The 13,910-nt window shown below is 37.4% G+C and overlaps 1 protein-coding gene across 5 annotated transcripts in view; it reads right to left on the bottom strand.

Moving 5' to 3' along the window:
* The window catches only part of MTX2 (metaxin 2), a 55,707-nt gene that overhangs the window by 30,438 nt on the left and 11,359 nt on the right, over positions 1 to 13,910 (bottom strand). For 2 of the 5 annotated variants that reach the window (XM_073305951.1, XM_073305952.1), the window contains exons 2-3: positions 2,133 to 2,180; positions 1,101 to 1,147 (exon numbers count right to left, since the gene is read on the bottom strand). In XM_073305951.1, coding sequence (XP_073162052.1) covers positions 1,101 to 1,147; positions 2,133 to 2,180 — 95 coding nt within the window. Of the gene's footprint in view, positions 1 to 1,100; positions 1,148 to 2,132; positions 2,181 to 6,900; positions 7,897 to 13,910 lie in introns of those variants that run through there. The other 3 variants (XM_073305954.1, XM_073305953.1, XM_073305955.1) reach the window with 3 other exon arrangements.

Here is a 13,910-nt window from a genome sequence, read left to right as displayed (position 1 = left end):
AGAGAGAGAAAGGTAAAACACTAGCATCTGTTTTTCAAAATAAATGGAAAACTTGTCCACCTATCAACAAAACAAGATACTTTGGAGGTGGTGGGGGGGAGGGGCTATCAAAGGAACACTGGTATTTTCCAGACTCTCGGCAAAAAATATATTATATATCTTGGACCGAATAAGGTCCATAGAGGATTGCTAGAGTGACCAAAGAATCCTGAACTTTTGATTGGCATTTTTACAAAATACAGGTTAGTGGACCTTTTACATGATGTCTCTAATGGTCCCACTCTGACCAAAAGAGATGCAGCCTTCTGGGATACATAAGCCCCCAAAGGGTTATATTAACTAGACCACATGGGGGAACAAGTGGAAGTGAGGGAATAAATCAACCCTCTTCCACAGCCAATACTAGAGTTGCTTTGGAGGATGAGGAACTTTTCTTGCCAGCCAGTCCCTCTCTACTACTGGGAGCAAGTATCCCGTCAGAATAAAGAGAAGCCTCTGGGGTCACTGAACTTAAAAGGTTAATGGAGTTTACATGGACTTTCCAGCCACAAAGGCACTTTTAAGCAAATTAGAGCCTTTACCTCTAACACATACTGGAGTGTACAAATATACAGTGGATTCTAATTCTTTACATACAGCGGACCTGGATTCCTTGTGTTTTGGGGATATTGGCTTTGAGGGTAATGTAACCAACAAGCATATGAGTGGTCTTTGGGAGGACACCTTACCCTAAAAAACCCAGAAGGTGGACGACAGCTGGAAAGACAACAACAAAGGTCAAATATGAGCTGCCAGTAGTGTGTCCAATTCAGATTATAAATAGGTAGACAGATGTAAATATTAACAGATGCATAGGCACTAATATTAGGAATCTTAAAAACAAAATCAGTAACACCTCAATGATAAAGACTAAAAAGGAATAATTTCAACTTGAAAAATTATGTTGTGTCCAGGAACATAAAATGTTAAATCTACAAAGTACTTAGAAAAATTCTAAATATGTCATTTGAATACTTTTTATGTAATTTACTTAGGATTTAATCCTTCCAAGAAATATTTTAATTTAACATCTCTCTATTTTAAAAAAGATGATGCTTTACCTGAACAGCAAGAGAAGATGCATTGTCAGAAAGCAAAATTTGCTCCTCTGTAGAAAGAAAATGAAAGAATATAATTACAAGAAATAGTTCTTCTTTAGTTATTCATGTGTAACTGCATAACATTCTGTGTTAAATCTCTTGTATATAAATTAAAAGGGCAAATACTTCAACAGAGAATATATGCACCATTAGATTAATTTTATGCTATGCTATTGGACAACCAAACATGAGGTATGAATACAAAAATATACCAGGAATATTTCTTCTAGAAATGCCCTCCCCTTTACCTTATTTCACCAGAGATATACAATTAGAAACCTCAACTAAAAAAAAGAAAAGAAAAGTGTCTCAATTTTAAGCCAATTATTCCTCTACTAATCAAAGTTAAATAAAATAGCATCTTCATAATTCCTCTAGCTAAGAAGTAAAAGCTTTCAGAATCCTCAAAAAAACAGCTTGCAGTTAATATTGCACACTGTGTCTAGGTCTGTCACACAAAAGAAAGATGACAAGTTCGCTGCAATAAAAATTCCATGCTTAGAAGACTAGGGCTGCTACCTATTAGTCTTCATTACTTTGCAGTCTTCTGACAACTGTAGCAGGCTGCTGAGCCCCAAATGGGGGCCATAATGTGATCTGATGATATATGAAGAGCTGCTAAAGGGAGCCTGAACCATCCTAGCCTATACATTTTAACAGTTCCTTTTTACTGAGAGCCCACTTTACCATAAGACTTCAAAAATCTGCTGCCTCAGCTATTGGTGCAGTAAATCTGCCAACGGTGCCTGCAACCACATCATTTTACACTGCCTACAGCAGCCAATATAATGAGTCAATAATAAACCAAGGACCTTATAGGCCATGAATAGCTGGTTTATATTGGCAGATGCAAGCTTAGCTAAAACCTCTGACCAGACAAACACAAAAGAATCTCTTCTTAACAGTTTCTATTTTCCCTGAAGTTAATTATATTACTGTATATTTAATGTTTTTAAAAATAAAATCATTAATTGTAGAAAATGATGTACCCACCCTTCAGTTGCTGATACAATGCAGCATTTTCAGGCCAAGGTTCTGCAGCTGTGGAAAGAAAAGAAATTCATAATTAAGCCAACCAACCAACAATATGCTAGCGGACGTGAACTGATCATGAATGTTACCTAGAGCAGAAACAGAATTTTAGAGCCACTAATGCAAAATTTGACCTACCTTAAAAATGGCCCACTGTTATTCACACTGCTCTCCTTTTCCCAGGGAATGAAAAGGGATGGGAGAAAAGAGAAATCTGATTCCTCCCAAAAACAAAGGCTGCAATATTCCTTAAATTCAAGCTATGCCAAAGGGTGAACTTACTGCTCTAAAACCATAGTAGCAGATTTCTTCCTAACTGTAAGAGTTCTTGTACACTTTCCCAACAAAACATACCATGCTCCATTCTGCCCACTCACAAGACAAGTAATTTAAAAGCTGTAAGATAAAGAATTCTGATAAGAACAGAACAGACACGCAGAGGAGAGATGGCACAACTGGCAGTTACAAAACTAAGTTTAAGAGTTTGCTTTGGGACAAAAAGTTTTCTGCTGTTTTAATGTTGGTTCTTGATTCAGCACCCCCTATAACAGAACACTCAGCTAAGTGTTTGGGCACTTCAGAAGGCAACACACCAAGTAGATAGTAGTACTAATGGTTTATTTTGCCACACAATATGTGACAGCACCAAAGTTGATATTTGTCAGTATTCTTTTGAAAGACTATCATCATTTGTTCAAAAAGGCAAGATAGTCCAACTAAGAATCTGTGTGTTTAATCAATCATGTACCAAGTGAATTTCTGGCATAGCATAAATAATCATCCATACTGATTTACTATTGCTAACAGTGGTTAGATAACAGACAAAATGACATTACAATGAACTATTACATTTCTTTGTTAAATACATCTTAGATGTCCGTTTTGCTAATGTTAATTCAAGTTTTTTTGTTTCAATCAAATTGACTAGTTGTGATTAAAATTCATTCTACTCACAAACATTTTTTAAAAGCATTCAAGTCTACAAATGACTATATGTAGAGCAAAACGGAAGCCTGCCACTGGCTAAGAAAAGGTGTATCAGTTGGCCTTCAGAACTCTAAAGAAAAATACTGCATGATTTCATAATTAAAATATTCTTTTCTACTACTCCTGCACTGTTAAACTTTATTTTTTATGACAGTTAGACAAGATTGTAAAACTTGTAATGTATACACAATCTTGCAAAAGGTCACTACCCTAACATCAAGCACAAAAAGCCTACCAGTATGGGCATGAGACGGTAACTAATCACATCCAAGTGTCATGACAAAATGTTTTATGTTTTCTTATAGCATTTATTGCTTTTAAACCCATCCATTAAAGTTTGTTTCCTGAAATAATAATTCTTGAGATGAAATACACTCTTATTTATTTAAAGAAAAAAAAGACAACACCACAGCGTACCTGGCACCAATTGTTAAAATGACGTATCTAAATTGCATTTCTTTAATTCAGTAGAAGTCCAGGCCCATAGAAATGTTGAAATTTAGTGACACGACCTCCATATGTGAATGGACCAACTACTATTTGCATGGAAGAGGCGGAAGTACTGCCAATATCAAATGATCTGTGTGGTTTCCACCATTTGGGGATGAAGTCTAGTGAGATTTCAGCACCAAATTGACCTCAAAATGAAGCCTAATCTCAATACAGATCTAGATGTAGACACCATATTTCCATTAGGAGTCGTGCTAAGAAGTCAAAGAAGCTCCTTCACTGAAGATACAGATGCACACAATATAGGGCAAATGTGAAGATACCTATTTTTGGCTGTGACCACCTGGATGTCCTGTTCAAAAATTTCAGTCATATCCCATATGTTAAAAAGGACTGCCATCTTCAACCTGCTATGTATATTCAGCTGTGGACTTCACATTCATTTTGTTAACTATTACATATAGCCCTAGCTCCCAACCTCAGGTGTATGGACGAGCACAGTATAACTTCAGGAAGAAAGGTGCAATAGTTGTTTTAAGCCACAAATGTGCTCACGTAAACCTAAACAGACTGTGCACCAGTCCAGTCTCTGGAGGCAGAAAACCTCCATCTGTTCTGTGAATAAATACAGCACAGATAGTAATGCAAACTTCCCCATACTGCATTGCCCATGTATCTCAAATCCTGATCTACAGTAACTACTTCAAGGAAGTAAGAGTGTAGTACTGTCTGTGTTCAGTCCAGGGCAACAACAATCACCGTGCTTACCTCTCTGCTAGGTGTGATGGTGCTTGGGTGATGTGGACGTTTGTCTGAAAGAACTGGACTGCGTGTCAATTTAGTTCTCACAGACTACTCATCAGATGGTAACAGCTTTTGGTCACTGAAATCTGGCCTAGGATAGTAAACAACAAACTTGGAAGAAGAGGCTTCATATTCTGTTACTCATATCCCAAAAGAACCACCTTATAAGATTTTCCTTAGATTCTTGCACACTGGGCCAAGTGTCCTGGAAGAGTAGCCAAACTACAATACAAAGGGTACACTCTCAAAAGTCTGCACAATTCTCATTGACTTGACTGAGAATTATGTTATTAAACACCTACACACTACTCTATTACTCACCCTGTATCTTGTGGGCACCCTATATGCAGTCATTTCATATATTGCTTTGGACAGAGGTTTAATACCACAATATAAATCTGACAAATGACAAGCCATGAAAGATGGAAATTTAATTCAGAATAGTATCATTAGAGTCCCAAAGACTACTTAAAACTCGTCATAACCCCAAAATCTACTGCTCAGGAAGACTAGAGCCCCTATTTTATGACAGCAAGGAAAAATTTTAAAAGAGATGCCATGTGTCTCCGTAACAGGAGAAAAAGAGTATAGTATTTTTAATGTTCAGCACGACTCCTGGCTTCTGCAGGTGAAGACATAATTTGTAGAATAATAGGCACTAATATTACATGCTGCTTCAGTTCTGTCATATTTCCAATCCATCAAGTTGATTAATGCTATAATAACTCTACACAAACTTATCATTGTGCACTAATGAAGTCAAATCCAGTTTATCCTTCAGCAACTAGATTATTTTGGTCTCCAGATGTTAGTTCTCCAGCTAACTAAGGCCAGCCTGGCAGTGATGGGGCAGAGGAAAAGCAACAAATGTGACATATACCCAATTTTGAAAGTTTTCTGCAGGGGATCAACTTCATAGTGTCTCAGCAGCATCAGATCCAATAGAACAGACAACCATCTTCATCGCTAGCTTACAGTATGAAATAATTGACTGGTTATATGCCTTATGGACTGCAAGTTATTGTTGAACCTCAGGAATATGGACATGACAGAGGAGCTAAAACTGATGGTTCAGCAGATGGAGCATTGCAGTGATCAAAGAAGCTAAACGGTAGTTAAACCTGGCATGTAAAAGCTTCTATAGTTTTTAAAAAGAATTAAATATAAAATTTAGTTATTGAAAACTTTACTAAACGTCATGTGCGTTTGATTAACCATATCAGTTGTTTACTCATCACTGGTGGGTTTGGAGAACAGCAGCATATAGAACTAACAGACATTGGCAGGGTTCATTGATACCAAATTAAATTCTCTAGAAAAAAATCCTGAAAATTAAGAGTCATCATATGACCCAAGAAGCTTTAACTACCAAGGACAGTGGCTATATAAGTTGATTCCCAGCTCCTCTTCTGTCATATACTGTCCTAACCATTCCTTGATATCATTTTTTCCTGATAGAAACAAGGTTCCATATAAATCAATCTGACATGAAAGTTCTGTCAAATTCTTTGTTGCTGGGAAAATATTGCATAAGGTGCACTTTTCAGATTTAGTAATGGAATATTTTACTCCTGAAGCATTAAGGACTGGTTCAGCTAACCAATTTGTCTTTAGATTTAAAATGATCATTTCTAGTCACTTCTGATTTTTAGTTCGGTTTATCTGTCTAGGCACTTATATGCCCTGTCCCATCATCGGAGCAGGAGCATCTCACAAGCACTTGTGTAAATATATTCAAGACTCTCCCGTCAGATAGGGAAGTATTATCCCCATTGTATAGACAGGGAATTCAGGCATAAGAAAATGAAATTCACCTCTGTGCAGGGAGCCCACACAAAGCCTATGCACCCGCTCAGTTCCCAATTAAGCTTTCAAAACAGAGCTGAAGTGGGCCGTCAGTGATATATAGGCCTTGTGGAGGCTCTCTGCACAAAAGTGAACTGCAACTAAAGAGATCAGGTGAGGTGACTCAACCAAGTTCACCCAAAATGTCTGGAAAAGCAAAAGACTGAATTCAAACCCCCCAAGTTCCAGTCCAGTGCCTCAGCATCAAGAATTCCCCTTTCTAGACTGTTACTTCAAAAATTAAAACAATTGCATTAAAAATTATCTCATGACATTAGAGAAATAGCCACTGAATTTCCAGTCCGGCAATCATAAGCGAGTGTGAAAATTTCCAGCAGAATGGTATTGACACAGAATGGGGAAGGGAACAGAAATAATTCATCCGTGCAGCATTAGCAACAATTCTCTTCCATAAACTATTTACAATTATTCAATTATTACTATTTACAATTATACAATTATTACGTTTATTACTTTACAAAAAATAAGAAACTGACTCTAAGAAACTACAAGATATTAAATAGGCTTTCAAGACTTTAGTGAGGTATAGTATGTGCTAGGCCACCATTTTACAACTTTTCTTGCAAAATTCCACAGGGCATAACTAATGTAAGATAGCATAGTATATGGTGGTATGGCTTACCTGCTGCTCAGCCACCCATTCAGCAAATTTACTTCCAAACTGTAGCACTCTTTTATATTACAGATAGATAAATAAATAAATGTCTTAAACCCACTGGGAGACTTCCAGATCCATCCTTTAAGCCCTTCACCTCAGAAAAGGAGATAGAAGTAGTAAGAAGAGAAGGTATTTTGTTACCGAACACATCCAACTTGAAAATTACTTGTTCCCTGCTTCTAGGAACACCGCAGAAAAACAAAATATAATTTAAAAAGTAAAGTTTTTATTCAATATTTATGATAATGCCTACTTACACACTAGTTCAGCCCCATCTACAATCAAGGTAAAGAATTAACCACAGCACTGTCCTCTGGCACATTCATTATTTGTTAAGTGATGATGCTATATATACTCTGTGCCAAATAAGATGCAAATAAAGACAATCCCTGCCCCCAACGCCTACAAACTAACTCTCTGATATGTCCACTATGACACTAATTTACCTTGGTTTTCTTTCTTCCACTTCTAAAAATAACAGTTATTTAATGGGCTACCGAACTAGTTCATGTGATTCACTACATGCAATTATGTAATTGAGGATAGAATCTAGTCCTTGGTCATTTTGGTCCATTCACCCAGTATAGTTTTCTAAAATGCCACGTAATGTTCATAGATCTCAAATGAAGGAAGGATGTGCACAGAAAAGAAATGTTCCTTCTCTGTGAAGAAGTGGCTACATGAATTAGTTTCATTTCTCTATTTTTACCATGTTCTCATGGTATACTACAATATTTAATTTGCATAAAAAGTAGAAAAAAGAAAAGCATCTGTACGTTAACAATTAGACATAAGAATTTAGGTTCACATAATGGTAAAGCCCTGTCTTAAACTAGCTAAGAGATAGAATATTCTGAATTAAGACCAGAAATGTTGTCCTTAATTCACCTTGCTGTTTAGACACTGCACCTGGTGAGATAAGTGAATTTATATACTATTCTCAAAGATTTCTCAAGAGTATTTCATCACAACAATGCAAACACTAAAAGCAATGGAATTGTAAATTTGGGCAATAGCCACACCTACCAATCTTAATATCCAAGTATTCGCTCACAAACCTCTCCACATTCAATCACACTGACACCTAACAGTAAAACAGACCATTTGTGATCCACCCAATTTCAGGCTGAGACTGGAGCCACAGGAAAAATCTGCTTTGCAGTCAGTATCTTCTACCTTTAGACATCCCAAAGAAAACCCCATTGTCAGTCTCTTTCCTAGCTGAAATACAACAAAAGGAGGCAGATTACCAGTGTATTCTCCTTTCATAATGGAAAAGCAAACATTTTAAGTTTTGGGGGTGCCAATGGGTCTATTAAGTATAAATATGGAAATGCTGGTAATTAATATTTTTTTAATTTACCTGAAGATAAAAGTGTAGGAATAAACCTTGATTAATGCAATGATATTGCAGTCAAATTGGAACCAAAGCAGTTCAAAGACATCTTATCCATTAGTAGTGATCAATAAAGGAAGTATAACTAAGTTATGAATTAGCTGCCTGAACACCAGCCAATTCAACCCACCTATGTGAAGACACAGATCAATTTTAAAAAGGTACTCAAATCAATTTCATAAAATTGACCTAATGTTGTAGGCTAACAAGGGTCAAGAAAACCAGTTCATAGAGTCAGTAACTCCAAGGCTCTGCCAAAAATGAACACTAATTACTTGAAGGAAAAAATGTGTTATCCTAAGATTCATAGTTGTGCAAACACCCACCATTTGTTCTCAAATTGAAGTGTATGCATTAAATCATGTACCAGTAATTACATTATTTGGTTAAATGCATTCCCATAACCCTTCCCCCCAAAGAAGTTACCGCAGAACTTCAGAGTTATGAACACCAGAATTACGAACAGACCAGTCAACCATACATCTCATTTGGAACCAGAAATATGCAATCAAGCAGCAGAAGAGACAAAAAAGGAAAACTACTAAAAAATAAAGGGAAAGTTTAAAAAAAAAAGATCTGACAAAGTAAAGGAAACTGTTTCTGCACTTATTTCATTTAAATTAAGACAATTAAAAGCAGAATTTTCCTCTGCATAGTAAAGTTTCAAAGCTGTATGAAGTCAATGTTCAGTTGTAAACTCGTGAAAGAACCACCATAAGGTTTTGTTCAGAGTTACGAACAACCTCCATTCCCGAGGCGTTCATAACACTGAGGTTCTACTGTACAATGCAGATAGATCATGTATGTTCAGTGAATATTGATCAGCAACCTGGTCAAAGGAAAAACCCAATTTCAGCAGCAACTCTGGAATTTAGCGGCCAGCAACTTGTAGAAAAGTGTCATATGCAGAATCTCTAGCAGCCATTTGACATGATGGAATTTGCTATTTTATCCTACAGAAAGACTGACTAAATAAGTATGACCTTTAGTTAGCTTATTTGAACTGGGTGTTCTAGCTGGCATTTACTGCAAGGGTAGGGCGTTGACCCTACAAAATACTGAAAACTTTTGACTAGAGCTGAGTACCCACATCTCTCACTTGAAGTCAATGGGTATTGAGGATGCTCAGCACCACATAGGAGTATCTGACAGGATGAAGATTGAAGACCTAAGACCAGTCAGGATAAAACCAGGTCAAAATTAAAATAAAATAAAAATAAATAAATAAATGCAGCTCCTAAAACAAAATCTATATGTTTTCCTGGGAGTGAGGACAAAGGGTTAGGCAACTTAAGAGGACTTATAAAGAAAATCCTCAAGAAATGACATACTATTACTTGTTCTATTCATGTGAAATCCTCCCTCTCAAAGAAATTCCATAACTCCTAGTTATACCTGTGACACTGTATGGAATCTGAGGGTCACTTTAGGATATCATGAATACCAATACTGTAAAATTGCAATGTGTGCGCCAGATATGCCACATAAGGTATCTGTGAAAATGTTATAATTTACCAAGTATGATAATCTTGTTTATATGTTTGCATCATCTTTGTATTGTAAGTTATAGATATGTGTGGTATATCTGTATTCCCAAACTTGTGCTGTGCATCTGGGTGACATCCCCAGACAGATTGGCATCAGCACTGTAGGAAATACTAGCTGCATGGCAAAAGACTATAAAGGGCAGCTGCATCTTCTCCATTTTGCCTTCAGTCCTGCTTCTTACCTCTGGAGTAACTTTTCTACAGACTGAAGCTCTGAACAAAGGACTGGATGACCAATGCAAGCTGTGGATGTGTTCCAGAGGGACTTTCAAACCAGCAAACTCACCAGTACTGCTAAGAACCTGATATATGGATTTTGATAGTCTCTGTATATATTTGAGTGCTTTATCATTTAACAACTCTCTTCTTGTTTTTTCTTTTTTCTATATAATAAACCTTTAGTTTTAGGCACTAAAGGATTGGCTGGCAGCATGGTAGTTTGGGTAAGATCCAACCTAATATTGACCTGGCAACATGGCTGACCCTTTGGGATCAGAAGAACATTTTGCACATGTGAGCAGAGTTTCTAAAATAACTTCCCACTATACGTCAGCTAGGTGCTGACTGGGAGCCAGAGAACTGGAATGCAATAAAGAGGGCTGTGTGATTTCTGTTTTAGCTTCTTGATAACCAGCATGGGGGATCAGAAGCACAGTTTGTGACCGGTTGGGGAGTTTAACTTCAGTGTTACCCACCAGTCTTGGGAGTATCGGCTTTCTCTTTTGCAGCCTGCCCTGACCTAGGCATTTCCAGTGAGGGATACACCCCAGGCACCCCTGGGGCACGATACCTTCCTTTGCCACTCTAAATACATTATCTTCCTGCCTTATGCGAACAGCCTTCAACTACTTTTAGGCTACATCTACACCTGCACTGCTACAGTGGCACAGCAGCAGAACTGCAGCTCACAGCGCTTCAGTGTAGACACTCACTACAGCGATGGCTGGGGTTCTGTAGGTAATCCACCTCCCCAAGAGGCTGTAGCTAGGTCAACAAAAGAATTCTTCTGTCAACCTAGCACTGCGTACAAAGGTGGTTAGATTGGCTTAACTATGTTGCTCGGGGTGTGGATTTTTCATGCCCCTGAGTGACATAACTCGCTTGACTTAACTTTTTAGTGTAGACCTGGCCTTAGATTTAGGTCACCTGACCCATTTTGACTATCATAGAATATCAGGGTTGGAAGGGACCTCAAGAGGTCACCTAGTCCAACCCCCTGCTCAAAGCAGGACCAATCCCCAATTTTTTTTACCCCAGATCCCTAAATGGCCCCCTCAAGGATTGAACTCACAACCCCGGGTTTAGCAGGCCAATGCTAAAACCACCGAGCTAGCCCTCCCTCCTTGAGCTACTAGGATTCAGCAAAGTACTTAGGCATGTGTGTAACTTTAACCATGTGAGGTGTCCCAATGAAATCAATGGGGCTACTCAAATGCTTAAATACCAACCTGAATTGGAACTTGGTCATCTATTATCCAAGTTATTTACATTCACCATACTTTAAACTTTCCTCTTAAATCAGTGTCTTCAGCCTCCTGATCATTTTTTGAGGCGAGCAGGGGGCTCTTTTCTGAACACCTTCCAACTTGTCAATATCTTTCTAGTAATAAGGTGCCCAAAAACAAATACAATATTCTAGGTGCAGTAAAATCAGAGACCTTTGCAACACCCCTACAATGCCCCTCTGCCATGTACATTGGCCAAATCGGACAGTCTCTACACAAAAGAATAAATGGACACAAATCTGACATCAGAAATCATAACATTCAAAAGCCAGTAGGAGAACACTTCAATCTCTCTGGTCACTCAATACAGAGCTCAAAGTGGCAATTCTTCAACAAAAAAACTTCAAAAACAGACTCCAATGTGAAGCTGCAGACGGGAATTAATTTGCAAACTAGATACCATCAGATTAGTCCTGAATAAAGACCGGGAGTGGTTGGGTCATTACAAAAACTAAACTTAATTTCCCCAATACTAATTTCTCCCTACTGTTACTCACACCTTCTTGTCAACTGTCTGTAATGAGCCACTCTCTAACCACTTCAAAAGTTATTTCTCCTCCCTTGGTATCCTGCTGTTAATTGATTTATATGGTTAGACTGATCTAACACTTGGTAAAGCAACCCACATCCTTTCATGTATTTATACCTGCTTCTGTATCTTTTACTTCATACATCTGATAAAGTGGGTTCTAGCCCACGAAAGCTTATGCCCAAATAAATGTGTTAGTCTCTAAGGTGCCACAAGGACTCCTTGTTCTTTTTGCTGATACAGACTAACACGGCTACCACTGAAACCTATCCCTACCTATGGACTCCAGAAGGGATGCCAGCTTGCGATACAACAGCTAGAAAGGTATTCCTCGGTTTGACATATTAGCCTACCACCTCTTTCAGCATTTCTATCTATTAGGTTTCACCCTTCAATTCAATACCTGTGTTATGAATAATTTCCCCCCTCCCAAATAAGGCTTACATTTTCCCCTCTACATTATTTGCAATTTCATTTTGTTATTTTCTAATTTCTCTGATCTATTTTGCACTATTTGTCTTGACTGTTTAAGCACCTTCTTCCAGTTCATAGTAAAATTAAATGTGCAGATTAACAGGCTATTTATACCCCCTTCTAATAATTAAAGATGTTAAATAAGACTGGATTTAAAGATCAAACCCCATAGAATCCCAATGAGCACCTTCTCTTCCCTGCTTTCCTCTGCTTCCTACACCTCCAATACACACACTGCAACTTTGCACACTACTGTATCTTTCATTATAATTTTAAAAAGCCGCTCTAAGGAATGTGCCAACAGTGTAGTGGTATGTGGTATCTGTTTAGTGCCCAGAGCACTGGAGCTTGGAATGGCAGCAATAGAGTCCCAGTTCTCCCACAAACACACCTATTTGTTTTAGTTTCAAAAGAGGAAAGGAAAGGAAAGGAAAGGAAAAAGAAAATGGGATTTTCATGGGGAGTGCATGTATTTATCCCAAGGGGCAGAAGGAGGAAATTGGGGAGAGAGATGGGAAAAACCTGATGCTTTCCCAGAGCAATTACTGGACTCACTCTAAAAATACTTTGGACTTGTACTAACCTTTGTTGCAGTCTTTCGGTCAGTTTTCAATTCACCGGCCACTGTTCATATTCAAGCCATTTTAAAACTAAAACCTAACTTTGCAAGTAAGCTTTCATAAGATCATATCAAATAAGAGAGTATAAAATGTTACTAACATCCAGAAATATATCTACTGTCTTCCCTTCATCTGTTAAATTTATAATTATATTTTTAAAAGTAATCAAGTTTGTCTGTCAAGAGACAAGAGAAGCTGTTACTTTAACAGAAAACATGAGACAATAAATACCAATTAGAGAAAGATTGCTTAGTCTTAATGGATCCAGAAACAACTACGGAAGCATTTTACATTTATGAGCTGTAATTGTATTACTTCTTAAATCAGGAAATAAGACTCTCTCAAGTGAAATACACAGTGTATCAAAACAATGAAAGTAAATTATTTCTCCTCTGACCTAGAAGAGATTTGACAGGCAATCAGCTCAAACACAGCTATAAAACATATGGAAACTACACTAGCCTAAGGTGGTGTTAGAATTATAAAAGTTCTGTTTATTAAAAAAAAATAACATTTAACTTGACAGTGCCCCTTTAAAACAGCTTGCATTGATGTTGACTACAGCACAGACTGCTTAAAGCTAGTTTGAAGCAAGTACAACTACTTTTGCAACATACAAGCTTGAACTATTAACATGATATACATCCATATTTCTGTTATACACCAACTAAGAAGGCATTTTGTATTATTATTTAGACTTTGAACTTTTATCTGTAAGAACAATTTATGTGGCAAGTTTTGTTCTCTATATATTTATTATTAGCAAAATCATGGTTCATCTTAATACATAAAAGATGCAGACAGACAATTTATTTTTACACACACCTTTATTGCACTGGGGGTAGACTTTTTGGGAGTGTAAAATATATATAGGCAGACGGAGCATGTTTTTCAAACTGTATT

Source organism: Lepidochelys kempii, chromosome 11 (genome assembly GCF_965140265.1).
Source record: "Lepidochelys kempii isolate rLepKem1 chromosome 11, rLepKem1.hap2, whole genome shotgun sequence".
NCBI classification, from domain to species: domain Eukaryota; kingdom Metazoa; phylum Chordata; order Testudines; family Cheloniidae; genus Lepidochelys; species Lepidochelys kempii.
Note: the sequence above shows the minus strand (reverse complement) of the source record. Positions and strands in the feature narration are given on the sequence as shown.